Source organism: Mandrillus leucophaeus, unplaced genomic scaffold (genome assembly GCF_000951045.1).
Source record: "Mandrillus leucophaeus isolate KB7577 unplaced genomic scaffold, Mleu.le_1.0 Scaffold278, whole genome shotgun sequence".
Classification (NCBI taxonomy): Eukaryota; Metazoa; Chordata; class Mammalia; order Primates; family Cercopithecidae; genus Mandrillus; species Mandrillus leucophaeus.
Window position 1 is genome coordinate 2,062,068 of NW_012102898.1, and position 20,467 is coordinate 2,082,534.

Genomic DNA, 20,467 nt, shown 5'->3' on the forward strand with positions numbered 1-20,467 from the left:
TGTATCCATTTCTTCTAGATTTTCTAGTTTATTTGCATAGAGGTGTTTATAGTATTCTCTGATGGTAGTTTGTATTTCTGTGGTATTGGTGGTGATATCCCTTTTATCATTTTTTATTGTGTCTATTTGATTCTTCTCTCTTTTCTTCTTTATTAGTCTTGCTAGTGGTCTAACAATTTTGCTGATCTTTAAAAAAAAAATCTCCTGGATTCAGTGAATTTCTGAACGGTTTTTTGCATCTCTATCTCCTTCAGTTCTGCTCTGATCTTAGTTATTTCTTCCCTTCTGCTAGCTTTTGAATTTGTTTGCTCTTGCTTCTCTAGTTCTTTTCATTGTGATGTTAGGGTGTTGATTTTAGATCTTTCCTGCTTTCTCTTGTGGGTATTTAGTGCTATAAATTTCCCTCTACACACTGCCTTAAAGGTGTCCCAGAGATTATGGTACATTGTGTCTTTGTTCTCATTGATTTCAAAGGACATCTTTATTTCTGCCTTCATTTCGTTGTTTACATCCAGTAGTCATTCAGGAGCAGGTTGTTCAGTTTCAATGTAGTTGTGCGGTTTTAAGTGAGTTTCTTAATCTTGAGTTCTAATTTGATTGCACTCTGGTCTGAGAGACAGTTTGTTGTGATTTCTTTTCTTTTACATTTGCTGAGGAGTGCTTTACTTTCAACTATGTGGTCAATTTTGGAATAAGTACGTTGTGGTGTTGAAGAATTTATGTTCTGTTGATTTGGGGTGGAGAGTTCTGTAGATGTTTATTAGATCTGCTTGGTGCAGAGCTGAGTTCAAGTCCTGAATATCCTTGTTAACCTTCTGTCTCATTGATCTAATATTGACAGTGGGGTGTTAAAGTCTCCCATTATTGTTGTGTGGGAGTTTAAGTCTCTTTGTAGGTCTCTAAGGACTTGCTTTTTGAATCTGAGTGCTCCCGTATTGGGTGCATATATATTTTGCATAGTTAGATCTTCTTGTTGCATTGATCCCTTTACCATTATGTAATGGCCTTCTTTGTCTCTTTTGAGCTTTAAAGTCTGTTTTATCCGAGACTAGGATTGCAACCTCTGCTTTTTTTTGCTTTCCGTTTGTTGGTAGATGTTCCTCCATGCCTTTATTTTGAGCCTATGTGTGTCTCTGCACATGAGATAGGTCTCCTGTATGCAGCACACTGATGAATCTTGACTCTTTATCCAATTTAGCAGTCTATGTCTTTTAATTGGGGAATTTAGCCCATTTACATTTAAGGTTAATATTGTTATGTGTGAATTTGATCCTGTCTTTATGATGTTAGCTGGTTATTTTCCCCTTAGTTTATGCAATTTCTTCCTGGCATCCACGGTCTTTACAATTTGGCATGTTTTTGCAGTGGCTAGTACAGATTGTTTAGTGCTCCTTCAGGAGCTCTTTTGAGGCAGGCCTGGTGGTCACAAAATCTCTCAGCATTTGCTTGTTTGTAAAGAATTTTATTTCTCCTTCACTTATGAAACTTAGTTTGGCTGGATATGAAATTCTGGATTGAAATTCTTTCCCTTTAAGAATGTTGAATATTGGTCCCACTCTCTTGTGGCTTGTAGAGTTTCTGCCAAGAGATCCACTGTTAGTCTAAAGGGCTTCCCTTTGTGGGTAACCTTACCTTTTTCCCTGGTTGCCCTTAACATTTTTTCCTTCATTTCAACCTTGGTGAAACTGACAATTATGTGTCTTGGGGTTGCTCTTCTCAAAGAGTATTTTTGTGGTGTTCTCTGTATTTCCTGAATTTGAATGTTGCCCTGCCTTGCTAGGTTGGGGAAGTTCTCCTGGATAATATCCTGAAGTGTGTTTTCCACTTAGTTTCATTCTCCCTATCACTTTCAGGTATACCAATCAAATGTAGATTTGGTCTTTTCACATAGTCCCATATTTCTTGGAGGCTTTGTTCATTTCTTTTTACATTTTTTTCTCTAAACTTCTCTTCTCACTTCATTTCATTCATTTGATCTTCAATCACTGATACCCTTTCTTCCACTTGATCGAATCAGCTACTGAAGCTTGTGTATGCATCACATGGTTTTTGTGCCACGGTTTTCAGCTCCTCAGGTCATTTAAGGTCTTCTCTACACTGTTTATTCCAGTTAGTCATTTGTCTAATCTTTTTTCAAGGTTTTAGCTTCCTTGTGATGGGTTTGAACATCCTCCTTTGGCTCAGAGAAGTTTGTTATTACCGACCTTCTGAAGCCTACTTCTGTCAATTCATGAAATTCATTCTCCGTCCAGCTTTGTGCCATTGCTGGCGAGGAGCTGCAATCCTTTGGAGGAGAAGAGATACTCTGGATTTTAGAATTTTCCGTTTTTCTGCTCTGGTTTCTCCTGATCTTTGTGATTTTTATATACCTTTGTTCTTTGATGATGTTAACCTACAGATGGGGTTTCGGTGTGGATATCCTTTTGGTTGATGTTGATGCTACTCCTTTCTGTTTGTTAGTTTTCCTTCTAACAGTAAGATCCCTCAGCTGCAGGTCTGTTGGAGCTTGCTGGAGGTCTACTCTAGACCCTGTTTGCCTGGATATCACCAGCAGAGGCTGTAGAACAGCAAATATTGCAGAACAGCAAATATTGCTGCCTGATCCTTCCTCTGGAAGCTTCGTGTCAGAGGGGCACCCAGCTGTATGAGGTGTCAGTTGGCCCCTACTGGGAGGTGTCTCCCAGTTAGGCTACACGGGGGTCAGGGACTCACTTGAGGAGGCAGTTTGTCCGTTCTCAGATTCAGACATTGTGCAGGGAGAACCATTGCTCTCTTCAGAGCTATCGGACAGGGACATTTAAGTCTGCAGTAGTTTCTGCTGCCTTTTGTTCAGCTATGCCCTGCTCCCGGAGGTGGAATCTACAGAGGCAGGTAGACTTTTTTGAGCTGCGGTGGGCTCCCACTCAGTTCGAGCTTCCAGGCCGCTTTGTTTACCTACTGAAGACTCATCAATGGCGGACGCCCCTCCCCCATCAGGCTGCCAGACTGCTGCGCTGGCTTTGAGTAAGGCTCCATGGGCATGGGACCCACTGAGCCAGGTGCAGGATATAATTTCCCAGTGCGCCATTTGCTAAGAGCATTGGAAAAGCACAGTATTAAGGCGGGGATGTCCCGATTTTCCTGGTACAGTCTGTCACGGCTTCCCTTGGCTAGAAAAGGGAAAACCCCCAACCCCTTGCACTTCCCGGGTAAGACAATACCCCATCCTGCTTTGGCTCACACTCCATGGGCTGTCCAACTAGTCCCAATGAGATGAACCAGGTACCTCAGTTGGAAATGTGGAAATCACCCATCTTCTGCATTAGTCATGCTGGGAGCTGCAGAACTGATCTGTTCCTATTTGACCATCTTGGCAGGTCTTAGGTTACTTAGACGTACATTCCTTTATTTGCAATATGATTTTTTAAGAAATAGTTTTTAATTATCATCTAGCTATACTTATTGTAATAAAGAAAAATGAGGCTGATTTTGTATATTATTAAATCTTGTGTGGTGGCCCAGCAGACAGTATAATTGTGGTCAATATTTTGTGCAAATTTTGAAAGAATGCATCATCTGAAGTTGGCATATTTGTCTATCAGTAAATTTTTATAACTGTAATGTTTAATTTTAATATTACTCAAATTTTATGTGAATATTCTTTCAGTTACTTGGAAAAGTGTATAAAATCTCTCAATTCAAAAATAGTTTGATTTGCTTATTTAGAGGCAGGATTGACAAGTATATATACATTTAAAATTGCTATTTCTACCCAGTGTACAGACTATATTTATCATAATGAAGTTTGCCTTTTTACATGTAATGTTTTCCCTTTTATAATTTTTATGTGTGTGTATAATTGCATAGGGATATTGATAAAGTTTCCATTAGAACTGTGTGTATAATTTCCTGTATTTTTTCTTTCAACTTTTTTCTCTCTTATATTTATAATACATCTCTTACAAGCAACACCTAATTGACTTTTAAGTCTATTCTGATAACAGGCACAATTTAATTTGAGTATTTAAGTGGTTTTATTTTAACATAAACACTGAAACACACTTTATATATTTCACATTTGTTCATGGTATTTCCACTTGTTCTATATAAATTTTTGTCTCATGTTTTGTTTTATGAAGTTCCACTAACATTACCCATTCAACTATTAAGTAATAAAATCTTTATTGTCCTTGTTTGTGTAATGAGATGAAACTATATTTCTACAGCAAATATGAAAAACTATCATTCTAACTTTGAGTTTTACAAACTTCATGCAAATTTCAGGATTATTTTGGCACTATTACATTAGTTATAATCTTCATATTTTGTTAGAATTTACGTTTAGCTTGGAAATGTGTCATTCTAGAATCCTTGAACATACATCCTATGTGAAATACTTAAAAAAAAATCTTTGTACTGTAACATATAGAAAACCATACACAGTAATTTTTCAAGTAATTGAGTTATTCTAATGTTAATGAATATTTTATAAACATAATTAAAATCAGGAATTAGAGCTTTAAACTTTGCCCTCTTTGGGATTAAGTATTTTTTAAAATTCCAATTTCTATCAGCTTGTTAGTTACATGTTCTTTTACTAATTTGATTGGTTAATTTATAAATTACAAAATAAATTTTCAACTTATAAATTTTATATAAATTAATAGATTATCAATTTCCTCAAAAGTTAGGAATTTAAAATATTTTAACTTCCCTTATCTCTTTCCTTTCTTATGATTTCTTAGACTATGTATACTCTCTATATTTTAAACCCTAGAAAACTTCGATTGCTTAGTTATTAATCATTTAGTTCTGCTTTGTTCTTTAATGTGTCTTGCCAATAGAGTTATTTTTGTTTTTACTCAAGAAAAGCTTTAATGGTGTTTCTGACTTAGGCTAAATAATGTTCACATTTTTGTTTGCCTAAATATGAGCTTTATTTGACTTTACTTTTGAGGAATATATTTGGTAGAATAATAATACACGACTGTCAGTTATTTTCTAGTAGCCCTTGGGTGTTATCCTTTTATTGTTTTCCAGCTTTAATTTTTCCTCATGAAAATCTGATTTATTATTGTCCTTTTGAAGGTATTTTTTAAAATTTTTAATTAAAACTTCTATTTTGAGGTAATCGAAGATTTATAGGTAATTGTAAGAAATAATACTGAGAGATCTTATATACCTTTACCTACTTTCACCCACAGGTAACATCTTGCAAAACAATGTCACAACCAAGATATTGACATTGATAAGAAGAACATATGAGCATTTCCATCAGCATAAGGATATCTCCTGCTGCCATGTTATGGCCACACCCACTCTCTTCATCTTTACCCTTGGACCCAACCTCTGGCAACTAATAACCTGTTCTCTATTTCTATAATTTTGTTATGGTAAAAATGCTATTTCAATGAAATTATACTTTATGGAAACTTTGGACATTGGCTCTTTTATTCACTCAGAACAATTTTCTAGAGATTCATCCAGGTTATTGCATGTATTAATTATTCATTCCTTTTCTTTGCTGAACCGTATTTCACACTATGAATTTATCACAGTTTGCTTAATCGTTCATCTATTGAAGGATGTCTGTGTTGGTTCCAGTCTGGATTTATTAGAAATGAAACTGCTATAAATAATTTTGTACATTTGTTGTATAAACATAAAATTTCATATCTCTGTGGGAAATGCCCAAGAATATAGTTCTGAATTTTATGGTAATTGCAAATTTAATTTTTTATGAAACTGTCAAAATATGTTCCGGTGTAGCAGTGCCATTTTACATGTTCACCAATGATGCAGAAATGACCTAATTTCTCCACAATTTACCACAAAGTTTAGCTTTTATGATAGGCCTGTAGTGATATCACATTGTAGTTTTAATTTCTATTTACCCAATGTAAATAGAAATAAATTTTTAAAAAGATGTGGAATACCTTTGCATATGCTGGTTGGCTCTTTCTATGTCCTTGCCAGTAAATGTCTGTTCTTGTATTTTGCCCATTTTCAAATTGAATTTTATCTTCAGATTTTATTGTTGAGTTTTGAAACCTTTTCATAAAAACAAACTATAGGACTAAAAGTAGAAACTCTGTAGTTTGTCTTTTTATCATCTTAACAGATTTTAAGAGCAAAACTTTTAAATTTTGATGAAATTCAATTTATCACTGTTTCCTTTTATGACTCATGCTTTTGGTGTCAAGTCAAAGAATGCTTTGCCTCATCTTAGGTCCTGTGACTTTGATAGTGGTATCATATCTTTTTTTCTCTTGCTGCTTTTAATTTGCTAAAGTTTTACTTTCGTGCACTGAGGTAAATTTAGCTTTGTAGGCAGTATGCTTGGTGGTTTTGTTTCTCTTAAGTTTATTGAGTGTTTGACTTGATATTTCCATCAATTTGGAATAACTTTCAGCTATAATCATCTTAAATATTTTTTCAGTCCCATTCTTTCTCTCATATGCCTCTGAGAATTGAATAACTTGTATATTAGACTTGCATGTCCCATATGTCTCTCATATTCTTATTTATATTTTCTTTATCTTTTCATGCTTCAACATGGCTTTTTTATTCTGACCTACTTTCCAGTTCCCTTATTTTCTCTTGCACTATGTCTAAGTTGCTGTTATTACCAATAATTGAGCTACTGTATTTTCTTAAATTTAAATTTTCCAATTCCATTATTTTCTCTTCCACTATGTCTAAGTTGCTGTTATTACCAACAATTGAGATACTGTATTTTCTTAAATTTAAATTTTCCATTAGAATGTTTAACATTTTTTTCATTAACTGTGCTTTTATAATGTATTTCAAGAACATTATGTTAGGATGTATGCATCTATTTTTAATAGAATTGAAAGAAAATTTGATAAATATTTAATAATGTATTTATACTATAAAATTACTTACTGGTTTTAAAATCATTGCATAGTAAAATACTTAAGCATATAAAATAATAATCTTAATATTTTAAGTGAATAAATTATATAAACCCTACAATGCTTTCAAATATAACTTTACCTTGTCCTCATTCATATTTATAATTTTCTCATGGGAAATGTTAAATTAATTAAGTAGAAGGCCATATCAGCCTGAGACTATCACTGTATTTTTAGCTTTTGTGTAACAAAATGCTACCTAGATTTGTTTGATGGTTAATATTGAGTGTCAACTTGATTGGACTGAAGGATGCAAAGTATTGTTCCTCGGGGGTCTGTGACAGTGTTACCAAAGGAGATTAACATTCGAGTCAGTGGACTAGAAGAGGCAGATTCACCCTCAATCTGGGTGGGCACAACCTAATCAGCTGCCAGACAGGCTAGAATAAAACAGGCAGAAGATGGAAGAGCAGACTTGTTGAGTCTTCCGGCCTTCATCTTTTTCCCGTGCTGGATGCTTCCTGACCTCGAACATCGGACTCCACGCTCTTCAGCATTTGGATTCTTGGACTTAACACCAGTGATTTGCCAGGGGATCTCAGTCCTTTGGCTACAGGCTGAAAGCTGCACTGTTGGCTTCCCTAATACTGAGGTTTAGGGAATCAGACTGGCTTTCTTGCTCCTTAGCTTGCACACGGCCTACTGTGGGACTTCACCTTATGATGGTGTGTGAGTCAATAATCCTTAATAAACTCCCTTTCATATATGCATCTATCCTATTAGTTCTGTCTTTCTAGAGAACTCTAACACATTATGTCAACTAAAAGAAACCTAACTTAGGAATATAATTTTAGTAAAAAATAGCTGGGTTTCAGGCAATTACAAGACAGCCAACTGGTCACTTTAGGCCCAAACAAAGCAAACACCTAGCTGTAGCCAATCAGGTCATTTCTCTACTTGGCTTCTGTGTTCAGCCTTTGAAAGCCTGTCGCTCACGATGCTGGATGGAGCTCTTTAAACTTCTTCTGATTCTGAGTGCAGCCCAATTTGTTACTCATTCTTTGCTTAAATAAACCCTTTTAAATGTATTATGTCTAGAGTTTTTTTTTTTTTTAACAACAGTGAACATGAAAAAAGCTTTATGTTACAAAGCCAGCCATTCAGATATACATATATTTTTCCCTGACAGTATTAAAAATAAATAGGTAATGATTACTTTAGCAAGCCTCACTGATTGTCCTTCATACACGAATACAAAAAAGGATGCTTCTCAGGAGTATAATTTCAGCACAGGTTTCAAAATGACTTGGCATCATTTGGGAAGGGATACTCATTCTTGTTCACTACAGATAATAATAGAGTACTTTTGACTCAGAAAGGGTATATTTTGACCTATACCCTTTCCACTTCTGGATTCATCCAAAGCAGATAGATTTTAAGGTGCTGCTCCTGGAATGCACGCCTTTCTGTAATCCCTCCCCCTTCAGTGTGGGTATGACCTGTGTCTTGGTTCTGACAAACAGAATATGGCAAATGTGTTGATGTGTCACTCACTTGATTACATTACATTATATGAGGCTGTTTTCCCTGCAGGCTTGCTCCTCTTATTTGCTTGATGAAATAACTGGACATATTGGGGAGGTCCAAATGACAAGCAACTGCTGGTGGTATCTCAGAGATATGGGCAGCCTTGAGGAGTAAAGGAAAGTCTTGACTTTTTCAGGTCTGTATCAGAGAGAAACTGAATGCTCCCAACAGCCCTATGAACTTGGAAGAGATCCCCAAGCCTCGGGCGAGAAAACAGCCCTAGCAGACACCTTGATTAGAGTCTTGAGAGACCTCTGCAAAGACCCAGCTAAGCCATGCACAAATTTCTGACCTATAGAAACTGTGAGATAATAAATGCATTTTGTTTCAAGTTGTGGATTTTGTGTAATTGCTTATACAGCAGAAAAACAAATACACAACCCCTTTCAGCCTCCTACTTGCTCTATTTGCTATAGGCAACCAGACTTCCAAATTGCCTTGCTTCTTTAACTAGATGCCACACGACATCCAGCCTCTTGCCCCATGTTCCAGATCCATCTTCACTCTCACCACCTTATTACTACATATACACTCTTCATGTTTTTAAAATTGAATCATCATTTAGTATCAGCATCACTCAATCATCGTTCCTGTGTCACTCCTGCAGATCCTCCAAAATAGACAGAGCTATCCCTTTGACACAATCAAATCCATCAGCCTCATTAAGAGGAAAACATTTGCTATTTCCTCCTCATTTAAAGTAGGGTTGGACATAAAGCATTCAATATCATTTTATTGGTATAATTTGTGCAGCATTCATGAATGAATTCATTTTTCTGAGTTACATTCGGATCCAAAGAAAATTCAATTGCTATGATTCTCCAAAAATTATTTGGTACTTAAAATAAAGCTTTATGAAATTAGTTTCACTGAGTACAAAATTACACTGTGGGCTTTGGGGGATTATACCTAAGAATAATAAAAATAAAGCCGCTTGCATTTATTCCATTCAAATGAGGAGGAAGGAAACAATTAACTTACCTGGCCAGGCTTAGAATTTTCACAGACAACAATATCATATTCCCTGGCAAGTTCGGGTGGATTGTCGTTGACATCCAGAACTCTAATACCCACTGTGACATGGCTCAGCAAATCAGGATTATCTGCAAAATACACAGGAATGTATTTAGTATTTCGATGCACACTTTAGAGGCTCGGTTTAAAACAAATCTCTTTAATACTGCAGCTTGTCACTGGTTCCATATGCTGCAGCAGGACTTTTGGCAAACGACAACTTTATGAAGGTGCTCTTTGCTAGAACTCATTAACTTCCAGGAAAATGAAAAATGAACACCATGGTATGACATGAATGCCAAAATGATATTTTGTCATATCAAGGAAATTACATGTTATCAGGAACTCGAGTGGGAGAAAGTTGTCAGAATTCATTGTATGCTGTCAGAGTCTACAGGATGAACAATTGGTTTCATCATTAATCGAAGAAAAACACAGCAGCTGGTAAAAAAAAAAATCACATAATCTTTAAAAAAGTCTAATGTTCAAATCTAACTAAACTCAAAGAAAACAAAAAATGAATTTATTTACACAAAGGATCATTTTCTTATGGTAGGATATATGTAGTGTGTGATGTTGAGTCATACTTGAGGAAAATAAAGAGTAATTGAAGTCAAAATTTAGTATGAGATTCACACATGAAATTGACATGTAACTCTGGGAGATATTAAAATATATTCAATACTTGCAAATCCATCTTAAACCAAGTCTTTTCATTTTTTCAGTGGGTTTATTAATTCTGAGATGTAACAAAAATGTAAATGTCTGGTTTATTTTACAAGTCAAAGCTAGAGATTCAGAATACATAATGAACAAATTAAATCTCTCTGTCTGGCTTTCTCTCTGCTAATGTATCTGCCATTCTCTGAAACAATTCAAATTTAAATTATAACAACATACTAATACATTAATAATAAGACTAGTTAAAAAGATATAACAATATTAGAAAAAAGGGAATAAATACTTATAGAGAAGTTATTCACGATGGTAAGAAAAGATATGGTTTAAAAAGTATCTTAAGTAGCTCTAATTCAAATAGAAAATCTAAGTAGCACTGTATTAAAATAACTAGAGAAAATAAATTCTTCAGTAAAAAGTTAATTTTTGTGAAGAATGAAAAAAAATGTGTCCCTGATTTTTTACTTAAACAGGTAATTACAGTCTACACATTTTTCCCTAGAAGATATAAGAAAGAGGAAATATTTCAAAATTTTTATTTATTTATTTATTTATTTATTTTGCTTGTGAAACTTTGGAACCAATACTCGACACTGCCACTCAAGACACATATGAAGTGTCATCCGCCTAAACAGAATCATAGTAAACACACTCTACGGCATTGTTCTTGATCATTCTTGATCAATTTTGTACCAGGAATATTTGTTTAGCTCAACAATAAAAGACGGAAGAGGTACAGAAAAGAAGGAAATTTTTATAAAGATAAAATAAAAGTTATTCACAAGTTAGCGAATTAAAGGAAGGATGAAAAAGCATATACATAATCGCTCTGACTGCTATCAGCGGTCACCTCTCACTGTCCTACCTCTGCCTTGGTGCAGCTTTCCCCTGGAACTGGAACGTGTTCTTAGGCATTCCACATTTGGGCACAGGAAACTGAATCCTTCTACTTCAAAATAGACTCTTTCCATTATGACTCAATATTACTTTACAGCCCTAATGTACAATCACTATTCTGTAACAATGATTAAAAGCATAACATTTGGGATCAGGCTAATATCAGTTTTGTCTGTATACCTACTACCATTCAACGTCCTGTAGGAAACATCTTATCTTATTGAGCATGTGACTCATGACACTGCCTGCCCTGTCAGGGGCAACCGTAGCAGTTATGAAAACCAAAAGGTTAGAGTAAATTTAAAGTAATTTCTGGTGCAAATTCAATAACTGCTGTCTGTTACTAAAAGTAGGATGATGTATAAAAATGTGGCTGTGATTTCAGATAATTAGGGGTGAAAACTCACTATCACTTTATAGCCACTCGCAGCCTTCTTGCAGCCTTCTTGCAGCATTCTGGTCTTTATGATATGAGATATTTCTATATTTGTGAACTGAAAAGTACCCATGGGTCTCTATATATTATTTCTTGTGTCCTTGGGCTAGTATTTTATCCTTTGAATGTCAATCACTCTACCTATAAAATATAAATCTGTTCATGGGATTTACAAACATTTTGCTAAGGCTAAAACCGGGTAATTCTCTAAGGTCTTAAAACACTATTTCTATTATTGTTATTATAATTTTTGATTTTATGCTTTGTTTCTAGAAAACAATTTTCATATTCTTTTGACAGCAGATTAAATAAAATACATTGAAATCATACAAACTTAAATATAAATCATATTCTCAGCACTCTTCAGGAGCAGAACTTCAAAAAGTTATTTGCTATTTATTGATGTACCTTAATTATTTAATCTGTAAGCCTATAATAAGAGTTATTTGACCTGCCAAGTTGTGTTTCTGAGAAACAATTAACGGTAACTATGTCAACTTTATAATACTGAGACTGGGAAAAAGAATGTACATTTTAATAATTTCTGAATACTAAAATAGAAACAAAGCCAAAATACATGCATGCAATTTCCAGCACAAACTATGCTATATAAAAATCATCTGTGCTTTATGCAACATTAATATAATAAGGACTCATGCCATCAGAGTGCTCCCTCTACAGATAGCGATACAGAGAAAGTGCTATTCCAGTGCAAGTGGAAGCGGTATGCTACAATACCTAGAAGATCTTTTATAACTTGAGAAACAATAATTTTTATCCAGTGATTACTTTTGGAAAGACCGATGTGTGCATAACACTATGATGGTCTCTAGAGAACACAGGACAACAAAATATGTCATTCTTCCAGATTTCCCACTTATCGAAATTGAATGGAAAAAACAAATACTATTCTTTTCTTAAATATCATGACTTAATTGTTCAACTTACTTCTAGACCAAAGCCATTATTATTTAAATATGTGCCACTAAACAATCTAAATCATGTCTATTAGTATATGCCTACTAGAGAATTTGGTAGATTTCTAATTTGATTATTCATATTCTAAAATTAGTATTAAAAATATTTGTCAAATATATGAATAGGTTAGTGTAATATTATAGATTATTTTCCTAAAAATATGCTTTTATTGCTTTCATTATGAAAATTCACTCAAAATGAAAAGCCTTATCTACTATTATAATAACAATTTACAGGGAATATGAACTTAAATAACCACATTTATTGCTATCTAAGTTTCATAAATGCCCATGAGAATAAAGATGGTTTATAAATTGTATTTTTGGTCTGTCTGATTGAGAGTTCTATGAAAAGATTTCCTTATAGGAAAATGTATAACTAAAATTATGCTCATTCCTTTGAATACTTTCTGTGGACTGATGCTGGAACATTTTAACATGCTTGATTAATGTTCTGCTTGTTAACAAATAAGTTTCCATTATTTTCTTTAATAAATATATAACAATAAGTTTTGCAAACAGGTGCTCAAATGAAAACAAATTTCCACTTAAGAGTACTTGTTTGATTTGAAATGAGAGTAGGTTTTCCATTGTAAAATCTTGCATATGAAAGTCATATTTAAGTTTTAGGTAGAAAAAGTGAGCTAAATCAATTAATACATATTATAAACTATAATATTATTACATCTACTTAAACAATAATTTATATGTAAAACTCTCACAATGCCTGGTACATGCTGGTGCCAATAATATGCCTCTTTTTCTCTTTTTTTTCTATATTATTTGAATATCAGTAAAAAAATCAAATATTGTATTCAAAATAATTTGCTATAATTTATATGAAAGATGTATATCATATATAATAAATTACTCCTCAAATATCTCTTTACGGTATCCACTTAAAAAGTTTTTAAATAAAGCATTCTGTGAATTTTATGTGATAGAAAATTTAACTAACTCTATCTGTTTAAGGTCACTTATTTCATAGGAAGGAGCATAACATATGTGTAGAAATATTTCAAAAATTACAAAGCATTTAGAAACATATCACACAAGATTTACCCCACATATTTATTCAACTTTTGTACGTTTACAATAAGTGCTCCCATTTATTACATAGTTATCATACAAATTCTAAATTGAAGTGAATTATTTAAAATGAATCTTGACTCTTTTTGATACATTATTTTGTTCCAGTTGCCTATAAATCCTCCATCAATTCCTTATATATCATTAATATTATTATCTGAGAGTCACATGAGTTAGAAGCTTTAAAATTAAAGCTGTGCCTTTGCTGTTAGGAATGAACACTTTGTTCCATTAACCAGAACTACAAAGTCAAAGTAATTTACCTCTACTTGAAAGTAATTACATTGAGATAATGTAAGAAATTGTATTGATTAAAAAGTAAATGAAAAATTGTATTCTATTCTTGTGAAAATGTCACAATTGGCCCACTCAATTATATAACAATCTACCAAATATAACATTTATTTTCCACTTTTTGTAATAATTCAGTTTGAACATGTTTTATCTATCTTAGGCTACTTGTCTATAATGCCTGTGAACTTTTCTTTCATCTTTATAGAGTATACAGGATTTATCTTGTGATGAACTGTTATGCTGTCTTTTGCACTTATAATTACAATCATATTTTTAAAGCTGCTTAGAACCTTACTAACAAAATGGATTATAAGTTTATTCTTTCTTTTTCTGGGTGTGCAATCTAATTATAATAAATTTTCCTGGCCAGACGCGGTGGCTTACGCCTGTAATCCTAACACTTTGGGAGGCCGAGGTGGGCGGATGATGAGGTCAGGAGATCCGGACCATCCTGGCTAACACGGTGAAACCCCTTCTCTACTAAACACACAAAAAAATTAGCCGGGTGTGGTGGCGGGAGCCTGTAGTCCCAGCTACTCGGGAGGCTGAGGCAGGAGAATGGCGTGAACCGGGGAGGTGGAGCTTGCAGTGAGCCATGACTGCACCACTGCACTCCAGCCTGGGCAATAGCGAGACTACGTCTCAAATAATAATAATAATAAAATAAAAATAAAAATAAAAATTTCCTTATAGATAGAATCAACATCAGCAAATGCTAATTAAAGCAAAACAGCTACTATGTAAAATAATTAATAAAAATAATGATACATATCTATTTTAAATGTTTGTATAAAAATATTGAAATGCATAATTATTCATCAAACTGCAATCTGTCGATGTAGGAGTATGGACATAACTCTGAGAACAGATTTGTTGCTGCTCGGGGTTAATGCCACCATTCTTGTAAAGATAACACACACTGAGTTACTTACGAAGTTATTTATGAAGTCCAAAACTGATTGATTCTAAGTGAGGGAAGGATTTGAAGATTCTTTCAAAACACTAAGCATGGCAACACTTCTACTTCTGTAAAATTACCTGAGATTTCATAATTGCCTAATTGTTCTCCTTAATTGCAACATAATTTTAGCAAATCACTTTTATCAAGTCTTGGGAAACTTTCAACTTAAAGTACATTACACAAATTCTGAATCCATTATGTGCATATATGTCATTATTTGTTTACTATTTAAATAAACTACATAATTACAATAAGAAGTTTGACTGGTTTGGAAATAGAACTAAAAAAAAAAAAATCCACTTTGGTCAGGAAAAAGCAACTGATTAAAACTGGCCTGCCATCACAAAGGATAGTAAAATGGAACAAAATACATAAAATAGAAAATAGATAATGTGAAGAATGCTCTCTGGGAGAAGAGAGCTACATAAGCAGAACCCCAGGACTATCTCAGGCTTTGATAATACATTCATTATGACCAAGTGAGGGATATCCTAGGAAAAGAAGACTGGTTGGTTAACATTTAAAAATCAGTGAATATAATTCACTGCACACATTCAATACACACATAATAAAAGTTAACAAATATGACATAAGAAATAAAGAACACTTAGCAAGTTACAAATAGAAGGGACTTTCTCAACCTCAACAAATCTATGACTATGATCACTCTTATCGGTGAATATTGAATGCTTTGTCCCAAGGATTAGAAATAGGCAGAAATGTAGGGATATATGCTCCCAGAACTTCTCCTGAACACTATCTTTAGGGTTAGAGTTAGAGTAAATAGTAAAAGAAATAAAAGTTACATAAATTGCAACATAGAAAACAAATTTATCTTCTTTCAGAGCCAGAATGATTCTCTATGAAGAAAATACCATATAATATACAAAAAAATTAGAATTATTAAAACAATTTAGCAGTATCACAGGATACAAGTTCAGTATTTACATATATTTCTATAAAAATGAAAGTAAAGGAAGATTTTAACATCTAATTTATATAACATGAATAAACATGAAAACAAACATGTGAAATACTTGTATGCTGAATTCTACATATATTGCTAGGAGAAATGTTTAAATGACCTAGACAACTGAAAACATACTGTGTTTACTCACGGATAAAATGCTCGATATCATTCATTGAGGTGTTCACACTCCCAAAGTGAAACTTAGATTCAATGTAATACGAATCAAAAATCCAACATTGTTGAATAATTTGATAAGCCGATTCTAAAAGTTATATGCAACAAAAACTGTTCTACACAGTTTCAAACAATTTCAAAAAGAAAGAAGAAAAATGTGGGAGAACTCACACTGATTTTGTGCCATTATAAAACTACAGTAATCATAACACTGTAGTAATGGTATGTACATTGTCAGTGGTACCAATGACAGTCAAGAAATTGATAAATACATAAATGCTCAAGTGTTTATGGACAAACTAGCCATAATAATTGAGAAAATGATAGCATTTAGACAAATGGTGGATCCACTGTAAATTCATATTAAAGAAAATTAAACTTGACCCTTACCACTCATCATACATAAAATATGGCCCAAAGGAAGCCATAAATATAAATATAAAACCTCGAGGTTTAAATATATAAAACTAATAAAGGAAATTTTTGTTACCTTTTGTTTGGCAAAGAATTATTAGAAAAAAACCACAAAATATTAAAACCATAAAAGAAAAAAAGCCAACAAATTGTAATTTTCAAGAAAATGTTATTTGAAAAACTCATTAAATATAGCATTTATTAAGAAAATGAAAAGATAAGACACAAATAAGTGAATATATTCCAAACATGTACATCTAATTAACTCATATGTCCACATACGTTAAAATCTCAAAATCAAACAATAAAAATCTAAACAAGTTTATAAAATTTTGCAAAATCCTGAATAGGAAATCCACCAAAGAAGAAAATACAGATTGCACATGAAAATATTTTCAACATCACTTCTCTGTGGTGAAATGCAAATAAAAACAACAATAAGTTGTCACCACATACTTATTAGAATGAGGGGAAAAAATACCCTGGCAACATATGTGAAGGACGTGAAGCAACTGCTGATAGTAATGCAAAGTTGTATAGCCAGTTTGGAAAGCAATTTGGCATATTTCCATAAACTTGAACATGGTATTTTGTTTAACAATCCCACACTTAGCCATTTACCCAAGACAAGTTAAAATGTATGTACACACACACACACACACACACAAATTGGGCTGGGCACGGTGGCTCACACCTACAATCACAGCACTTTGGGAGGCCGGTGGAGGTGGATCAGCTGAGGTCAGGAGTTCGAGACCAGTCTGGCCAACATGGTGAAACCCCATCTCTACTAAAAATATATATATAAATTAGCCAAGCATGGCTTCTTGAAAAGAGTAACTCATAAGCTTGACTCATTAACGCAAAAGCTTCCTGAAAAGAATGCCTCAAAGGAGCCCACAGTGTCTACTTGTCATTCTCATTACATTTGAAAAAGGTAAAACTATAAGTAGTTACCAGGACTTGGAGGTGAGGGAAAAAAAATCACTTCAAATTCAACTTTTGTGGATGAAGGTTGTGGAAAGTGACTAGATGCCTCTGCAAAATTCATTATGCTTTACACATAAAAATGGTAATTTTACTATGTAAATTGTTCCCCATGAAACTTGACTTGTTAACAAGAGTGATATATTCTGAGGCATTAAATTTGTAGCCAGTGGTTTCTTTTTTCTGTCATTTTCTTAAATAGACTTCTCTTTGACAAAATTTTTCCAATGCATCATTTTAACACATTTCTTTAAAATGAACTTTTAGTAACAACATAAACTTTATTAATGTACTGCTTCTATTGAAATAATAAATACTATAAATTATTGAGAATATTCTTCATTTATGCTTGTCACTGGGTTGTTGACATCAAGGTGATCTGAAGCAATAGTTAAGAAATAAAAAAAAAAGAGGGAAAAAAATGATAATCAAAGAACCTTCAGTCAAAGAGACTGGTGTTTCCTGATGAAGTATTATAACATTTGCAATTTACTTTCAAATAGTTCCAATAAGACAAAATCACAAAATTTAAAAGGCAGCAGCAATAAGTTATTGTTGTACTATTCTTTTTCTACTTGAATATTTTCATCATAAAAATTGTAAAAAAAACCCCAAAAACTGGTTTATTTAATAAAATAGCACAAACCAAAAAAAAAGAAGTGCCTTATACATAATATCTGATGATTAACATTTTTATATTTTCATTTCCTCTATTCAGAACTAAGGTAAAAACAGAAGACATTCCTTATCTTTAACTTTCGACAACATAATCATATATGTGTGAGTGCCTGGGTTTGTATCTTGGTTCATTCATTGTGAGTGTCATATTTTCATTTATTTGGGAGTATTTGATTTGACTTAGTAGTATGTAGTGTCACTTATGATTTAAAAGGCACATTATGACAGGTGGGTGAATAACAAGAAGGCTAAGTTTAGGACCCAAACACAAAGGAAGCTAAGGTTAGGATCCAAAGAAAGCTATTAAAATACCCCAGGTAAGGGGTGAAAGTTGTTTGAAGTGGAGTAGAAATGAGACAAACGATAAGAAATTGTTGACTTATAAATAGTTTTTAAAGGTATAGCTGACAAAAGTTTCTAGTGGATTGGATGTGGAACATGAGAGAGAAGAGAAAAATGACTGCATGCTTTATATAAGCAAGCTAAAGACTACTGTCATCATTCCAAAGACAGATAAGACATCTGAAGAAGATTGAAGGAGAAATCGGATTTTACAGAGATTTACTTGCAGCGTGTCAAGTTTGAGACCTTCAGGAGCAGATATTAAAGTGGCTAATATGGAATGCAGGGGAAAATAACATTGCAGCTGCAGATTAAAATTTGAGAGTTATGAAATCTACGAGGCTGAATGAAATCACCATCACAACAACTCAAGATACATTTGAAGTCTAAAACTTGGGGTCCCACAACTCAATAAGTAGAGAAGTGAGGAGGGACTAAACAGCATGCAGAAAGAAGAGCCAAAGAAGGATGGAGTTAATCAAAAGGATATTATGTCCTTAAGCCAAAGAAAGAGTCTTTTCTTGAAAGAGTTGTTAATCGTATCAAATATTGATGCTTCGTTGAGTAGAGGAATGAGAATTAGGCTTTGGATTCTGCGACATGGAGGTTGAAAATGATTGTGCTGAAGTATCGAAGTCAAGAGTCTTGTTAGAATGGATTTAAAACAGCATGGAAGAAAAGAGTACAAACTGTAAACAGAGTAAATTATTTGAAGGAGTTTTTCAGTCAAAAGAATGAGATAACAGTTGTACTTGGAGGAGAATATTAGATCAAGAGATGCTTTCAGCTTTTGTTGTTTTGTTTGCTTTGCATGAATTAATTTTATTTTCAGATAGAAAATAAAGCATGTTTTTGAGGACAGGGGAATCATGCTTTAGACAGTGAAAAATGAGAATTCAGGAAAGAAGATGAAATAGAAAGAGCATTGTCTCACAGCAAACAAGAAAGAACAGTATAAGGTCATGAGAAGGAGTGGCCAGAGACTTGGCATGGACAGTGCATTTCAGGAACCTGAAGAAAGCTATATTTACAGATATCAACATCTACTAGCTAGATTGATTGATAGGATGGCAGAGGAATATGAAAACCCTTTTCTGATTGTTCTTATTTTATAAGTTTTTGGAGAAGCAATGTTATCTTATACAATACACGTAAGGAAATTGGAAGAGGTATTAGAAATTCAACAAAAAGAAACCTATAAAATAAATATCTAGCAATGCTGTATAAAATTATTTGAGTGGTTTGGTTTCTTTTGAATAAAGAAACTTGTTCTAATTGTCTTACAATGTGACACTAACACTGGGATATTGCAATTAACAAACTGTCAAATGTATTCGCACATTAAGTAAATGTGGTGGATATTGTGATTGTCTCATGAAATTGCTCCTTATTATGTAGAATCTAAAAAGGTTTGAAAGGAGTTAACCATGAGTAATAATAAAAATATGGGCCTGATTGTCCTGAGTCAGTGTCCACATGCCTTTCATTTTGCCACAATAATTTATCCATGTATGGACAAATTTCATGTATTAAATACATTTGTTAAGGCAGTGAAAGGAGATTAATACAAAAAACAAAAAACCAAAACACAAAAATCCAAAAGCAGCAACATTTTTAATGGCTACGTAAAATGACAATTTATCTCCCCAGGTTGTGAATGAGAATGCATGAACCCAACTTTGGCATCACTCATCTTATTACCATGTTACAAGTTAACATACAGTTTGTTACTTCTTACTATAATATAGCAACATGAAGGATAAAGGAGATGTTAAAAAAAATTCAGAAAATGAAAAATCAGGGAGAATTGGAGACAGAGAACTGATAAAAGCAAACTCAGAGCTTAATTTACCTACAAACTTTACAGATACATGAGCCAATAAATCTCTCTTAAATTTGAGAACAAATTGAATTATTTTTTCCTTGTGTGCTTTTTTACATATAAGTGAAAACATTCGAACAAATTCTGGCAGCCACCTCCAAGGCAACACCAATTATTCCAGCCTGTATTCATATCCTTGTATAATGACTTTCCATATCTAATAAGGTTTTCCATATTTAATATTATTAAATACAATATTGCAGAAGTAACAATGTGCAATTTCTGAGGCTAGG

The 20,467-nt window shown here is 33.4% G+C and overlaps 1 protein-coding gene across 4 annotated transcripts in view; it reads right to left on the reverse strand.

The window, feature by feature from the left end:
• CDH18 (cadherin 18, type 2) overlaps window positions 1–20,467 on the reverse strand; it is a 1,248,329-nt gene that overhangs the window by 44,447 nt on the left and 1,183,415 nt on the right. For all 4 annotated transcript variants that reach the window (XM_011984981.1, XM_011984983.1, XM_011984982.1 and 1 more), the window contains one exon: window positions 9,423–9,544. In XM_011984981.1, the coding sequence (XP_011840371.1) occupies window positions 9,423–9,544 (122 nt within the window). The remainder of the gene's footprint in view (window positions 1–9,422; window positions 9,545–20,467) is intronic.